Source organism: Sparus aurata, chromosome 8, assembly GCF_900880675.1.
Source record: "Sparus aurata chromosome 8, fSpaAur1.1, whole genome shotgun sequence".
Classification (NCBI taxonomy): Eukaryota; Metazoa; Chordata; class Actinopteri; order Spariformes; family Sparidae; genus Sparus; species Sparus aurata.
The window spans coordinates 2,229,425-2,246,281 of NC_044194.1; the positions used below are offsets into that span (position 1 = coordinate 2,229,425).

The 16,857-nt window shown below is 42.1% G+C and overlaps 1 protein-coding gene across 1 annotated transcript; it reads left to right on the top strand.

The window, feature by feature from the left end:
- The first annotated feature begins 83 nt into the window (after nt 1–83).
- On the top strand, nt 84–16,206 carry afg3l1 (AFG3-like AAA ATPase 1). Its single transcript, XM_030425216.1, has 16 exons — nt 84–343; nt 3,185–3,269; nt 3,773–3,837; nt 4,516–4,665; nt 4,806–4,877; nt 5,691–5,815; nt 5,967–6,237; nt 6,395–6,532; nt 7,111–7,264; nt 7,337–7,444; nt 9,761–9,886; nt 11,511–11,621; nt 11,740–11,855; nt 12,834–13,034; nt 13,117–13,311; nt 14,065–16,206. The coding sequence occupies exons 1-16, from the start codon at nt 212–214 to the stop codon at nt 14,293–14,295; spliced, it is 2,280 nt and encodes a 759-aa protein (XP_030281076.1). The 5' UTR covers nt 84–211; the 3' UTR covers nt 14,296–16,206.
- The last annotated feature ends 651 nt before the right edge of the window (nt 16,207–16,857 follow it).

Sequence of the window (16,857 nt, forward strand, 5' to 3'; positions counted from 1 at the left end):
GATTGATAAATCTTTTTCTCTGGACTATAATTTCCGGCAGGTATTCGGAGAGAAAGTCTTTCTGCCCTTTACATCATCGTCCCATTGACATTTCACGCCGTCGCTGTTATTCAATAACACTTGTAGGAGCCACACGATGAAGTTCAGCGGGCGAAATTAAAGCAAAAGGTGTGTTTTTGGACGGAAAGATTAGGCACGCGGCACTGGGAGCATGTCTCAGGTGCTGAGGCTTCTCTCGGCGGCCGCCCTGCCTCTCTGCCGGGCTGCAGGAGCCCGGGCTCGCTTCTCCGCGGTGACGGCAGCTCGGCTCTTCACAGCCGGGTATCGAAGCTCTGCGGCCCCGGTGAGTACATGTGGAGGTTTTTTGGATTTATGGTTGTCTGTGACATGAACGAACCCGCCAGTGACTAACTGACCCCTGAAACCTTCTCCAAGTGAGCTGGAATTATATTTAACCTAGATGTAACTTTGTGCAGAGGGACAGATATCTGGCTAGCCAAGCTACTTGCCGTATCCCATTACAAAACCAGGGAGTTAAGGGTTTGTTCTGCTTTATAACGAAATCAAATGCAATTTTAGGGAACATGTAAGACCTCATCTGCCTCATTATAGTCTACTCTTTAATTCGGCACGGATTTCATTCAGCGAAAAAAAACATTTCTTACACGTAAAACACAACTTTCTCTGTGGAGATAACGTTACTACGAGTCACTTTTTATCTAACGTTAGCAACCACACTGAAGGAATTACAGACAAGTGGGTCAAATGTAAATTAAAGTGACATTTAGTGCTGTAACCAGATATCTTCTCTGCATTTTAAGAAATAAGCCAATAAAGCAATGAAAGCACAACGAAACGTCCTTCATGAGGCTCTTCTGTAAATTAGCTAACAATCTGTTTGCTAACGCTAGCAGAATAAACGAGGCCTGTTTGTGTAAAGGTTTAGCGTTAAAAGCAGTAATAACTCAACTTAGACTGTACGAGTAACTATTTTTAAGTTGTACCGAAACTTAAACCAACATTTTACTTTAGTTATGGTGCTTAAACAGTAGTTTATTGACAAGTTTGAGAGCTTAGCTTAAAGCTGTCTGTCATCGTTCAGCTACAAGCTACTCAGTGTTCTGACACAGTTTGACAGCATTTTACTTGAAGTGTCAGCTGACTGGAACTGATCCAAGTGTTACTGGAAGCTTAATATTCAACGTTTCCCCCTTATTATCCAGCTCTAGACTAAACTCTGTATACACAATACTCACATGCCAGCTGTGTTCTTTTTCACACAGGCCACAAAAAGATAACACAGGAATTCAGCAATAAAATGTCTAAAATCTACAACGTCCCTGTTATATATTTTATTGGTTTATGTACTTTTATTATCCTGAATGTTTCTAAAAAATGTGCAAACGACAGAAATCCTCAAGTTAACGGTGTGTTTCATCAGGTTACCGTGGCTACATGCAGGTTAGAGGATTCATTGTAACATGTTTAAAACTTTAAAACTGTCTTGTGTGTGAACATTATTATAGTATTTGGCCCTCATGGATCTCCTCTGTAAAGTTTCCAAAAAGTAAAATACATTTCCCATCCAGCTTCAGTCAGCCGTCAACATTTCAGTGACGTGACTTAAAAACCAACAACAGTTTCCTCAAAACCAGGTCAGGTTGATGAACAGGTGTGAAGATATTTCCACTTTTTGCCCCCTAAAGGTAAAAAGTGATGTTTGAGCGTTCCTCCTGCCGGTTAACAGAGCAGAACAGACTGTTGTTCCTCAGGTCCGGCTGAGTTCTCGACACTCAGCAGATGTTTTTTGTTTTTAGTTTTTTTAACAGACACCTCCCTCATGGTGGAAATTACATTTGGAACACTTTAGTCAGATTTAGTGTTACTGATTGGTGGCAGAAATCCAAGGAACAGGAAGTTCACACTAATAAAAACATTTAGAAGAAATCCACTTCAGACTGCTGCAGCTTCACATTCACTCAACTCATGCACGGCTGCTTTCTGTCCCCAAAAGATAAAACTGAAATTGTTTAAAGGTGCATTATGTAGATTTATGATACAAATTTTTTTTTTCTGTCTAAACAAACTAAATTATAAAACTGTATTTGTTTTCATGACTAAATAAACAAACTAACCTTAAAGGAAAACAGTTTATACTGTTCTACTTTTTTTTTTTTTTAATATGTGGCGGACCCTGCCACCTTGTTTATTCACTTGTGGGGGGGAAAAAAGACATTTCAGAGTTTGTATTATTCCCTCATTGATATTGTAGTGAGAGTTTATATTTCCTCTCCAGAGCTACTCAGAACCTCATGATGTAAATCCACAATTCTGTAACACAGAACTGCTTTCAAAGATCAGCTGAGGCTAATTTGAGACCTCATGAGTTAAATTGTCGTCCTCTGAAGTTACCTCGTTAGTCTCCTGAGTACCAAATTGCTGCTTACTGTCCTTTTACTGCAGCTCAGAGAAGAAACGCTGTGTGTGCAAAAAACCAAGTGAACTAACAGCGTCCCCATGAATCACACTGAAACTGTAAAATGAGGAGGAAAGAGCAAACAATAACTCTTTCTGTGCCTTTACTTGAATAATGTTAGACACTTTTAAACCTCAGCATGTGAAATCAAACATGTTTTTGAGTAACATGCTGCAAAATAATCTGCCTCAGTGGTTTTAATCTGCTGTTTTAACAGCTTCCACTCTTCTGGGAAGACTTTTGACCTGAGATTGGAATATTTCTGTCGGTGTTCCAGTTCCTCCCAAAGGTGTTGATGGGGTTGAAGAACGTCCTGTGTGCAGGCCAGTCAAGGTCTTCTTCACCAGACTGGAAGAACCATTTCTACATAGAACTGGTTTTATTGTAATGTGGAAAACAGCCGAGAGACAAAGACACACTTTTGTCCTCTGTAGCGTTAAGATTTCTTTCTTTGTAGGAGATGAACAAGAGAATATGACAAACTTGTCCACATACTTTTGGCCTTTTTATCACATCAGCATCAAGGTCATGCTGAGTTATTTTTGAACGTTTCCTCCACATCTTTATTATTCCACTGGTCATCATAATTCACTGGTCAGCAGTTTTAAGTGAAGTCAACATTAACCAGAACAGAGGGAGGAGCTGATTTTGACCCTCTCAGGTTGTTTGTGTTCAGTGGACTCACTCTGGTTCTGTCTTCTTTTCCAGAACCTCCGTCGGACTCCAGCTAACTTCCTGTCCGGACGCAGACTCCAGTTAGCTCAACGTCGCCTGTACTCGACTGAACCTAAAGGTGAGAACGACTCTGCAGCTGAAGCACAGCAGGTGGATGTTGTGGAGAAACTGTCTGCACACGAGACGTTTTATTGATGCAACGTTACGACACGAGAACAAAAAGAAGGATTTGTGCACAATGTGGTTGTTTTCAGCCAATAACCTATAATTACCTGCATCTTGTGGTCGATATTGATAAGATGAGCAGTGATTCCACATTTTTGTATTTTAAAAATAAGTTCACAGCTTGTTTCTGCCCTCATGGGGGTGAGAAAAGCAAAGACCTGTGAGGGCGACAACAGCTGAGCTTCTTCTCTCTTCTTGTTCTTGTTCTTCTTATTGGTGGATCACAAATCACCTCTTACTGTATTTTAGTTTGGCTGCAGAATCAGAACCATAAAACATTTTATCATCCATTTATAATTCCACTGAAGGACGAGTGAGGACGATGTCTGTTGCTTAAATGGAAACCAGACAGAGACGCTGACAGACGTGTGATCTCACGTCATCTGTGTGTTTCAGATGGTAAAGGAGGAGGAGGAGGAAAGAGAGGAGGAGGAAAAGACTGGTGGAGCCGTCTGCAGAAGGTACGTCACGCCTGCACGAACATTAAAGTGAAGCTACTTTACTCATTTATTGCCCTGACAGAAGATTCTCTTCTATTGTTTCACTTCTAATATCTAACTGATGAAACAAATGCAGCTTTTTTATGGTAAAACCCTGAAGGAGAATTTATAAGAACAGTTTTGGAGATGAGAGTTTTGAAATGTTTCATATGAAGCCAATTGTAGAAAAAACAACTGATCAGATGAAACATGCAAAGTAGAAACTGGCTTTCAAAATCTGACTCAGAAATCTGTATTTTGCTGTCATGTGTTTTTTTTAACACAGAAACAGATTTTGCTCCTGTTCTGTTCCACAAAATGTAAAAGAAAATGTAACAATATATTCAGAGCAACACAAATAACCAAATATTGAGCCTGACTGAACATTTGTGTTCTGAAATCGTGCAGATGAAAGTGAAAGATGAACTTTTGTGTGTCGAAGAATCAAAATCTTTATAGCTGCTTGTCGTTGTTGTTCCTGCACAGACACCAGGAAAATTAAATTATTTAACTTTTTGAGTTTTCATTTATAAATGAGACAGAAAATATCAGCAGAACCATCGTATCCAAGCCCGGTTGGCTCAGGACTCATAATGAGAATTTTGAGATAACAGTTCAGGTGTAACCTCCAGCCGTGTCTCTGTCTCTGTCGGGCTGCAGGGCGACTTCCCCTGGGACGAGAAGGATTTCCGTTATCTTGCGATCACCATCGCCGGAGTGAGTTCAGTTCTTCTCTACCTCTACATGCGAGACAACGGCAGAGAGATCAGCTGGAAGGACTTCGTCCACCGATACGTGGGCCGAGGAATTGTGAGGAGGATTTTTCTACTGAGATATTAAACATGTTTCATGCGGTAGTCCTGATCTTAGAGAAACAATAGTTCATGAGTAAGAAAAGAGTGAAATTAAAAATGTTTTTTAATGATGTTCATGTATTTCCTTCTGTGCAGGTGGAGCGTTTAGAGGTCATCAACAAACAGTATGTCAGAGTCATCCTGGTGCCGGGAGCCAACGCTGACGCGGTGAGAAGAACTGAGACCGTGTCTTAATTTATCAAGATAAAAACTGTAAAAACAAATACAGGAAATAGTTTTGAAGTTTGCTGCATTTTGCAGAACAAATTGTTATTTAAGAAAAGAAAAGTTAAACCAGACGAACAAAACATCTCGATGGTCAACAGAGGAACAGTTTACCTTTGTTTGCTCTTCATGTAATTGAATCGTCTGATAACCATAATTAAAAAAAGTAATAATGATATTTACACATTATTTATAATGATCCATCAAACACCTGTAACAGTGATATGTAAAGAAGGCAGGAGGTTTTAGTTAATATTAATCAGTCGGCCGGCAGCTGAATGAAATGCAAAGTCTTTTTCTTTGTCAGCAAGATTTTAAAAAATAAATAAATTAGAAATAAATTACAGAGCGGATTTCCACAAAACTTAGATGGAGGATATGAGGTCTCGGCTCAGAATGGAGCTCAATAACTTTTGGTGAGGATCTGGATAAAAGGATGAAACCAGGAATTCTTTCCTCACTTTCTTTAATATTACAAGATTTTCCGACATGTCCATTAATCTTCTCAGGTTCAGGGCTTCATGTGTCTCGATGACAAAGTCAGGCGTATTTATGATGAAAATAAAACATCCAGATCAAGTAGATTTAATTTTAAGATGATATTTCTAGTTTTAATATTGGATGAAAAGACTCAGTGAATTAAAGGGACTTGTTGGGACATTTTAGGTCAGTGTGTAAAACTGATGCAAGTAATGTGATTTAAAAAAATGTCGCTCCGTCACACCTGATCATCATGAAGTCACATGTGACCCGCAGAGCTACGTTTGGTTCAACATCGGCAGCGTCGACACGTTCGAGAGGAACCTGGAGGCGGCGCACCTGGAGCTCGGCCTGGAGCTGTCGCACCGCCCTGCCGTCGTCTACAGCACCGAGAGCGACGGGTGAGTCTCACACACAAACATGTCCGCATGTTTCAGCAACAGTCCTGGAACAGCTGAAAGAACATTTCCTCTTAACTGAGACGGAACATTTAAAATAAGACGGTCAGCAGGTCGTTTGTCCTCCAGTAACCTTCTTCCTCTGTCGCCTCAGCTCGTTTCTGCTCGGCATGGTGCCCACGCTGCTGCTCATCGGCTTCCTGATCTTCAGCCTTCGGCGAGGACCAATGGGTGGAGGCATGGGCGGCGGGAGGGGCGGGCCCTTCAGCATGAGCGAGTCGACGGCGAAGATGATGAAAGACAACATCGACGTCAAGTTCAAGGACGTGGCCGGCTGTGAGGAGGCCAAGCTGGAGATCCTGGAGTTCGTCAACTTCCTGAAGAACCCACAACAGTACCAGGACCTCGGAGCCAAGATCCCCAAGGTGACACACACACACACACACACACACACACACACACACACACACACACACACACACACACACACACTCATGTTTTTAAAAGACACGAGAAGGAAGGAACCTGAAAATGAGCGTTATGGGACCTTTTTGAATGACGTCTGGTCTGGTCTGGTCTCAGGGTGCTGTGCTGTCCGGACCTCCTGGGACCGGGAAGACCCTGCTGGCTAAAGCCACCGCCGGAGAGGCCAATGTCCCCTTCATCACTGTTAATGGCTCTGAGTTCCTGGAGATGTTTGTGGGCGTCGGTCCTGCCAGGGTGAGTAACAGAGACCAGAGATCCGTCTACTAGACTCAGGAAGACGTTGGTGGAACTGTAAGGATTTCAGGGTCTGAGGAGATGACTGAAGTCAGGGACATTTTTTTTGTGGATATTTAGTTTAATCAATGAGAAAAATTGTTTCAGGATTTTTTTTTTCTATGAGCTGAACTGAGAGGAGAAAGATTATATATGATTATTATTATTATTTATTTTTTATTTTTTTCAAGATCGGAAAATTCTGTGTTGAACAGAGTGAATTTATTTTATATTTCAGGTGAAAAAAAAAAGTTTTTTTTTCAAAAATATTTTATTTTTTCCAAAGTGAAAAATTGCTTTAATTTTCTGTGTGGAAACCAAGTGAAATGATGAAAATAACATCATGTATACTTTTAAGAAACATTTTCACCAGAATGTTTCTTTCCTGATTGGAACTGAGTGAAAAAACAATATCTTTTTTTTCCCAAGAGAATGGAAGATATAGAATAAATTTGAAGGCGTTTCCAGACCAGCCGTTGTGTTTTTATCACCTGTTGCTGCAGTGAGAACATGTTGATGGAGTGTTTTCTCCTCCGCAGGTGAGGGACATGTTCTCCATGGCGAGGAAGAACGCTCCCTGCATCCTCTTCATCGATGAGATCGACGCTGTGGGGAGGAAGAGAGGAGGAGGAAACTTCGGCGGTCAGAGCGAGCAGGAGAACACTCTGAACCAGCTGCTGGTGGAGATGGACGGTGAGCTGCAGAACCACCGGAGTCCGATTCTTCAGGAGGTTCTGGATTCTAACGGTCTGTTGTTGTTCTCAGGTTTTAACACGGCCACTAACGTGGTGGTTCTGGCTGGAACCAACAGACCCGACATCCTGGATCCTGCTCTGATGAGACCGGGACGCTTCGACAGGCAGATCTACATAGGTAGAGTTCAACACTGACAGCTGATTGGTTGTTCTGGTTTAAGGATGATGGTTAACAGAGAGGAATTCTTCTTTTTTCCAACATCCTTTTTTTTTTTTTGTCTGTGCTGTGTGGAAGAAAAAAAAAATCTGTGAGGGGAAAAAAAAAATGTATGGAATGGAAGAAGAATTTCACAAGAAAGAAATTATTTATTTTGCCGGATTTTTTTTTTCCTCTTGTGGATCCAATTTTAAAAAGAATATTTTTTTCATAAGTGAAAACTGTTTTTTCTTTCAGGAGGAAAAAAAAATGTTTTCTGTGTGGAAACAAGTGAAATCTCTCTTTTTTTTCCAGTGATGAACTAAGTGGGGGAAAAAAATTAAGATAGAATTTGTCTTTGCAACTTTTAAAAAAAAAATAATATTATATTGTATGTGCTGAACAGTGAAAACTTTTTTTTCCACGTGGGAAAATAAATTCATAGATAGAAACTTTTTTGTGTGCGTAACAAAGTGAAAAAAATAATCACAAGAATGTTTTTTTCCTGCGTGTGGAAATGAGAAGATCTTTTTTTTTTTTTCCCAAGAGAATTATATTTCAGCAGAATTTTGTTTCCTGAGAGGAAAAGACATTTTTTTTTCTGTGTGGAACCAAATTACTGGAGAATTTTTGTTTTGTATGTACTGAACCAAGAGGAAAGTGTGTTTTTCCATCATTGGACCGAGTGATTTTGGACCAAATGTTCACAGAAAAATCAAATGTCCCCCTCTTTTTCTGTTAGGAACCAAATGGAAAAATAATACTTCAAGAGAATTTTTTTGTGTGTGTGTGGGACAGAAAACTAAAATATTATTCATCCATTAATCTGCTGATTATTTTATTGATTCCTCGATCAACCCACTTGGTCTTTGAAACATCAGAAATGGTGATAAATAATCATCATAGTTCCTCCATCATCATCATCATCATCTTCATGTTTTCATTTCTGTCTGAACAAAACCTAAAGATATGTGATTAATTGTAATTTAGGGCAAAGGGAGGGAAATCTGTCATCAGATAACATATTTACATGTGGTATGTTTTATAAAGTGCACCTGAGATTATAGAAACGAGAACAGAACTGCCACGTGAATAAAGTTCTTCACCTTCCAGACGTGCTCAGAGTAAATGGGGTCTTTGACATTAGCTCATTCTTGAACCCTTCTTATCCTCAGGCTCAGAAAGTAATCACACTGACACAATCCAAAGTGGATTAACCCAGAGTTCAGGACTCTGCAGCCGAGTTCAGGACTCTGCGGCCGAGTTCAGGACTCTGCGGCCGAGTTCAGGACTCTGCGGCCGAGTTCAGGACTCTGCGGCCGAGTTCAGGACTCTGCGGCCGAGTTCAGGACTCTGCGGCCGAGTTCAGGACTCTGCGGCCGAGTTCAGGACTCTGCGGCCGAGTTCAGGACTCTGCGGCCGAGTTCAGGACTCTGCGGCAGAGTTCAGGACTCTGCGGCAGAGTTCAGGACTCTGCGGCCGAGTTCAGGACTCTGCGGCCGAGTTCAGGACTCTGCGGCCGAGTTCAGGACTCTGCGGCCGAGTTCAGGACTCTGCGGCCGAGTTCAGGACTCTGCGGCCGAGTTCAGGACTCTGCTGCAGAGTTCAGGACTCTGCGGCCGAGTTCAGGACTCTGCGGCCGAGTTCAGGGACTCTGCGGCAGAGTTCAAGGACTCTTGCGGCCGAGTTCAGGACCGAGTTCCGACTCTGCTGCCGAGTTCAGGACTCTGCGGCCGAGTTCAGGACTCTGCGGCCGAGTTCAGGACTCTGCGGCCGAGTTCAGGAACTCTGCGGCCGAGTTCAGGACTCTTGCGGCCGAGTTCAGGACTCTGCGGCCGAGTTCAGGACTCTGCGGCCGAGTTCAGGACTCTGCGGCCGAGTTCAGGACTCTGCGGCAGAGTTCAGGACTCTGCTGCAGAGTTCAGGACTCTGCTGCAGAGTTCAGGACTCTGCAGCAGAGTCCTGAACTCTGCAGCAGAGTTCAGTCTCAGTCTGTGGAGTTATCGATGAAACACGAGTGTGAAAGCTGCAGCTGTTAGACGGCTGTTTCAGGACGTCGCAATGATTCACATGTGAGCAGCCGACTGAGATTCAGTGTCTTCATACAAAATGTACACAGGTGTAGTTCAGATCATTACAACAGAGCGCATCAGATCCAGTAATTCATCCCAAATCTCATGTGGAGTCGTTGATTCTGTGTTTTAATGAGTCTCACATGGTTCCACTTGTTTTAGTGACTTCAGCTTTGATGAATGTAAAAATGTTTAAATGTCTTTTCTTTCTGATGTTTCCTCTCAGGTCCTCCTGACATCAAAGGCAGGGCGTCCATCTTTAAAGTCCACCTGCGACCAATCAAACTGGACCCCAACATGGACAAAGATGTTCTCGCCAGGAAGATGGCTGCTGCCACGCCAGGATTCACCGGTACGCCTCAGCTGCAGCGTTACATTCATGTTCCAACTGACATGTAGAGGAATTTAAAACAAAAAATTGTAGATTGTGTGAATTAACCTCTGAGGGCTTGATGAACTTCAGGTGACGGCACAGATCAGATACGTCATAGTTAAAGGAACAGTTCACTCATCCTCCTCTCCTACATGTTGATAAAGTCAGGTGAAGTCTTGAAGTTCACAAAACATTTCTGGAGCTTCAGTTCTGCAACATTCTGCTAAACAACTGATTATTTTTGTATGTCCGGAAGAGAATAAAAAACATTTTTTCCATTACGCAAAAAAAATAATCACCAGGGTTTCCTCTACATGTAATTGACTGTGGCGCACAGCCACGGCAAAATAAAAGCCGCCACACCTTAAAAATTCAGGCATAAATAAATCCAGTGTTAAAGAAAGTAAATATTTTACCGTCGTCTTCCACCGCAGTCTTTGACGTTAACTAGCATGTTGGATATTTAGCTTGACAATTAGCTAGAGGATTAAAATGGTCACTTAGAGCAGAGTCCTGCACGGGTCTTATTTTACATTCCGCACCCGAGCCGACCCGCTATAAATTGATACCGACGTCCGAAGGAAAATTGGACGGACACAATTTTAAAAGTGAAAGTAAGACAGTGTGGGGAATGGGAGTTCTGGGAGGGCGCAAGCACGCATGAATGAGCTCATATGAAATATAAATGCTTATAATTTGTGTCGCTAATAATGACTGATGATAAGTGACGCCTTGAAAATGGCAATCGTAAAACCCGACCCGCCTCTCCAGGCATCTGACCCGATCTGCATCTGTGTCCGACACAGTACATTATGTTTCACCCGTGCAGGACTCTGACTTGGATAACTCCTCTCTTAAAACAAATAATAAAAATATTTCTTTACTACATGAATCTTCATTCCAAGCCCATGCAGGGGAGTTCATGATGGCTGTGTGAGAGCATTCCCTAAATTCCCCAAGTAGCCAATGACATAAGTATAAATATTACATTATGATGACCCAAACTGTACACACACACAAACACACACACACACACACACACACACACACACACACACACACACACACACACACACACACCAGCGCCACAGTCTCAGAAAATACTGGAGGAAACACTGATCACGTATGGAGTGGAGTAATTTTTTCCTCCCGTGTGGAACCGAGAAGGAAAAAAAATGCTTTTGTTGAGAATTTTTTATGAATCTGGGAGAAGCAATTAGTTTTTTCTAAACAGAAACATTTCTGTGATGAACAGAGTGATTTTTTTTATTTTTTTCACAGCTGGAATCTTGTTTTAAAATGGTCAAAAACATCGATCATGCTCGTCCGATGAAATCCACGTCAGAAGCCGTGAGATCTCACACTGATGTAAAAGACGTAATTTAAACCCTCGATGCTTCAACTCTGTTTTACTTTGAAGCTCCAGAACTGTTTGTGGACTCTGACACTTCACCTGTCTTTATATCATCAGGAGGAGAGGAGGACTGAACTTTTAGTTTTTAGTAACTTGAAACAAAAAGCAAAAGTGGAAACTCCTTCTTGATGTGGTTTAACTAAGAAGATAAGTGTGAGACGTTTGTTCTTCTCTCTCTGTGAACATCAGGTGCCGACATCGCTAACGTCTGTAACGAGGCGGCGCTGATCGCTGCCCGATATCTGGGCCCGTCAGTCAACGCCAAACACTTCGAACAGGCCATCGACCGGGTCATCGGAGGTCAGTGCTGTTAACTACTACAACCACTTCTAAGATAACGTGTCCCTGTGCTTCTTATAATTACTCACATCATAATTAGGTTTATTCTGACTCCATCAGTCGTGTTGTGTGTTTTCAGGTCTGGAGAAGAAGACTCAGGTCCTGCAGCCCACAGAGAAGAAGACTGTGGCGTATCACGAGGCCGGACACGCCATCGTCGGCTGGTTCCTGCAGCACGCCGACCCGCTGCTGAAGGTACAACTTCAATCTGTAGCGTCTGTGTGAACAGTTCAGTTCATCTCTGAGAGGCTAAAAGGTCTGGAACGTTTTGAAACTGGGTCATTCCATACCGGCTCACCTCGGGCCTCCCGTCACGGACTTCAGAGAACCCATGTTGAAACTGGTGTTAAATGTTCGACCTGCAAAATCAAGTAGCTGCACCAAGTCATGAAGTTTGATCCTCTGAGCTTAACTTCAGGATTTTAGTGATTCCTTGTTTTGTATTCTACCTCACCAACCACTTAATCTTTCACTGGATCGGGTTGAAAGTTGTTCTGATTGTCTGAGAGACTGTGAGAAAACTTGGCAACATGTTTTCATTTAAATATTTGTCGCTGAATGATTCCAGGAATCAGATTAATAACAGGAAGTCCAAAATAAGTCACACTTTTTTTCATAGTTTGGCTGCTCCTGTGACTGATAGTCAAGTGCGACTTATATACCAAAATATATATAATATGTTTTTAAATGTGAATTCATATTGACTGACATGAACCAAGGAGTAAACATTACCGTCTACAGCCACGAGAGGGCGCTCTGTGACAGCTATATTCAGTGGATTCAGTGTTTAATGGACCGAGAGCTCGGTGAACTTGTTACCGGTAACTTGCTCGTTGGAGTCGCTGGCTTGTTAAGTTAATTTAGCCTATTTTGCCTCCCAGGTATGTTCCTTATGCTGTTGTGTAGCTGAATAACTTAACTTTCCAGATTAAGTGTCTGTTCTTGGGTTTGGATTTTGTGAAATCAGTTTCTAAATAAATGCGACTTACATATGTTTTTTTAATAAAAAGTTGTGGATGTTGATAAAATAAAAATAATGAACAAATAACTTTATTTGTACAGAACTTCTCGACAAAATGTTTACAAAGTTTACAAAGTGTTTACAGGTGAAAAATATCACACCTGTACAACAGTTAAATGATACTAATAACGGTGCTTTAACTGTGTGTCCAGGTGTCGATCATCCCGCGGGGGAAGGGTCTGGGTTACGCTCAGTACCTGCCCAGAGAGCAGTACCTGTACAGCAGAGAGCAGCTGTTCGACAGGATGTGCATGATGCTGGGAGGCCGCGTGGCCGAGCAGGTCTTCTTCGGCAAGATCACCACCGGCGCTCAGGACGACCTGAAGAAGGTCACGCAGTCCGCCTACGCTCAGGTACGCCACACACACCTGCCGCTCCGGTTTGGTTCAGTACGAGTGTTTCCTGCTGTGACGTCTGGTTCTCCCTCCTGACCAGGTGGTGCAGTTTGGGATGAGCGATAAGGTGGGACAGGTGTCGTTCGACCTGCCCCGGCAGGGCGAGATGGTGATGGAGAAGCCGTACAGCGAGGCGACGGCCGAGCTGATCGACGAGGAGGTCCGAGACCTGGTGGACCGAGCGTACCAGAGAACCATGGAGCTCATCGAGGACAAGAAGGAGCTGGTGGAGCTGGTGAGACCTGAATCATCGTCACAGTTCTGCTGTCGAGAGAGTTCGAAACAGCAGAATCTGTTTTCTGCTGCAGTAACATGCAGTCAGGACAAAAGTCTCTCTGGTCCTCAATATTATAAGTCTGAGCTGAAATGTTTTCTTTCTCATGTTTGACTTAAACGGGTGAAAAACAAACAAGTTTGCAGGATAATTTTTCAAACCTAAATAATTTTTTGAAATTTTCATCTGTGAAAAAATGTGTGAAACAAAGTGAAAAAAAATATTTGGCAGGATTTTTTTTTTTGTAGAACTAAATGAAGATATCAAAGAAAAACATTTTCTCATGAGTGGAAATGAGGAAATAAATATCCCCAAAACTTTTTCTTTAAATAAATGAATAATTAATTAGGGTAAAACATTCTTTCTTTCAGGAGAATTTTTTTTTCATGCGTAAAACTGAGCAGAGAAAAAAAAGTTTTCTAGGAGACTTTTCTTTTCTTTTCCCGTGTGATACTAAAAAAAATGGTGCGAAAATGATTTAGTAATACTACAACATCGTTTTGTAATGCTCATTTTTATGTCTTTTATTTTCAAAATTCAGGAGATTTTTCTTTTTTTCCAAGGAGTGCAAAAAGTAAAAAGATAAATAAATAAAAAAAAAAATTGTTCGGCTCATTTGCTGCAAAAAAAGCAATAAAAAAAGTTTGCACCAAAAAACAGCCTTAAGTTAAAAGGAGGTTTTGTTCCAGTATTCAGCTCCGATGTCTCCCTCAGGTGGGGAAGCGTCTCCTGGAGCGGGAGGTCCTGGACAAGGCAGACATGTTGGAGCTGCTGGGCCAGCGGCCGTTCGAGGAGAAGTCGACGTACGAGGAGTTCGTGGAGGGGACGGGGAGCTTCGAGGAGGACACGAGCCTGCCGGAGGGCCTGCGGGACTGGAACCAGGAGCGAGGAGGGGAGGAGGCCGAGGAGACGGTCCCGGCTCGGGACAAACAGCAGGCGGCGTAGAGACGGAAGACAAACAAACGCTTCACATCCCAGCAGCAAAAACACAACGCGGCGCCGCAGAGCCTGAGAGGTGGTCATGAATTATTTCAGTTCCCTCACGTTAATGATTGAATCCTTTACAAACCTAAAGCTCATCTGTTCGCTCCCGTCTGTCTGTTTTTAAAACAGTTTCACGGAGAAAAGGAAGAATAATTATATCAGCTCATCAATGATTAACCTGAGGGAACGTTTGAGAAGCTCCAGGCTCTGGTCACATGTGGACTTTTAATTTCACTGAAGCTGCGACGAGTCCGGACAGGAAGTCGATTCTAACGGCCTTAAACAGACCAACCAACACCGGTCTGTGTAATTATTCCTGAACTGTGTGAGAGACGCACACTTGGACTATTTATTTTATTAAAAAGGACTCTGACTTCCTGACGTTGAACTTTTCTGCAGCCACATTTAAAACCTTTTTATAGGTTTGAATATTTTTTGAGAGTTGATGTGAAGTAGATTTTATTTCCTGCAGTTGATTTTAGAACATTTCAGGCTCGCTGCAGAAACGAGTCTCTGATTCGTCACATGAAGCTTTACTGGGATTTTATACAAACACGTTGATGTTGTGTCGATGATTGTATACATTTTTCTTGTGATAACTCAGCAGGAAGCTGCTCCATCGGCCCACAGCTGACGGGAAACATCCAGTTCTGCTGATTTAAAGTAAAAATCCCCCTCAAACATTTAGACACAAAGTCGTCATCAGGACTGAACAGTTTCAAACTGATTCCTAATTTATTTTAGCAAACTAATTAAATTGATCCGTCTGTCACAGAGGCAGAAGTGAGGCTGCACAAACAGATGAAACACATCAGTGTGTCCTGATGTCTTTAGTCCCTGAAACAGATCAAATTTAAATATTCAAAGACATTTTTAAAGACAGAAGTCGTTATTTCCTCCAGTCTTCAGGATGAAGCTGCACAGAGAACAACGACTGAAGTTAAAAGAAAATAAAGAGTCGTTCCAGTTTAACACTAAGGAACCTCATTTTAGTCATTTTTGACTGCTGGAAGTTGTATTAAGGATTCAGACGCTGACCGTTCAGCAGTACGAGGGGGATTTTTGTAGTTTGTCACATTGTCATTATCACTGTCGTCCAGCAGGAGGCGTCCTCACTGACAGGTGGCAGCAGGAGGGTCGGACGACGCATGAACATAAAGTCAAACAGCTGCTAAATCTGAACGGACTTTTAGTAACTAAATTAGATTATTAAATATTAAAGCTCCTGTTTGTGAGTCTCATTACCAACTTTTAAAAACTGATGCTGTGGGATTTCTCACAAAAAGGACCTTTAGAGGGAAACTTGTGAAGAACGAATTCCTTCTGCTGAACTCTTCGGCCGCTTCCTGTTACATGAACTCTGGATCTGAAGTTTGTTTTCCTGCTGAAGCTCCGCCCTCCTGTGACCTCACATGTTACAACAAAACCATGGAAGTTATAGAAATATATGAATCTTATTCGGTGCTGTTTGTCATTATCACACGCAGAGAACTGAACAATAAATGTTCTTTTAAATGAGAATTTTCAATGTGAACGACGAGCTGCAGTTTCAACATCGAACACCTTCATGTCCACAACTTGTTTTTATTTGAAGTTTATTAGAAAGCTCAAGTTTTAAGAGAATAAGAACTCCAGTGGTTAAACTTCTCACTGCAGTGATGTTGGAGGGCTGTCGCTGATCAATAGATCATAAAGATTAATAGATCATCATTTACTGGACTGTCAAAGATATATCACACAATATATACGCTGAAACAGATGTAAGCCAATTATAAGAGAAAAAGATGCTGTGGGATAATTAATATTATTACATTTCCAGTGAAGTTTCCTTTATTCAGTGCGCTGATGTCAATAAAGTTTAATGAAGTTGTTCAAGCTGTAAAACATGTAATTTAGAAAATGTGTCTCAGCTGATGAATCGTCATCAAGCATCCGTCGAGCTCCATCATTCCTGCTGATATTGATATTAGCAAGTCAAATAATCTGATCACAACAATATATCATCTGATACAAACTGTTTGCATTGATCCTCATCAGCTGGGCTCCAAACGTCACCTGCAGGAGAAGAAGGTGCAGCTGCATGCTAACGCTAAGCTAGCTGTGTTGAAGTGACTCTCTTTCCTTCAGACGTGCTCGAATAGATCGAGTGAAGAGACGAAAGCTACAGGGAACATCGTTGCTCTGCTTTGATCTCGGTGAACGATACTGAAAGATCATTTTTAATCTCATGACTTCAGATGGTGACACCTGATGATGTGCAGGTGTGCTGCTGGACCGTCGGCCATGACGACCGCCTGCTCTGAATCTCACTCAGAGTTTCTCATTGTTAAAGTTTTTACTTGTAATTATATTCTATGAAAGTCAAATTACAACCTTAATCAGCATTTCTGACTGAGAGTCACTGAACGCACCATCAGGTCTCTGAGGGCGGGGCCTGATGATGGCGCCGTGGTGGAGGAGGAGGTCATCGCCAAGGCAACCAGCTGAAGATTGAAAGAGAGCGCTGACAGACGTGTGAAGGTC

Coding starts and splice junctions, on each gene's coding strand:
- afg3l1 (XM_030425216.1), top strand. CDS start 212: ATGTCTCAGGTGCTGAGGCTTCTCTCGGCGGCCGCCCTGCCTCTCTGC. Junction 4,666..4,805: donor GATACGTGGGCCGAGGAATT/GTGAGGAGGATT, acceptor CCTTCTGTGCAG/GTGGAGCGTTTAGAGGTCAT. Junction 5,816..5,966: donor TACAGCACCGAGAGCGACGG/GTGAGTCTCACA, acceptor CTGTCGCCTCAG/CTCGTTTCTGCTCGGCATGG.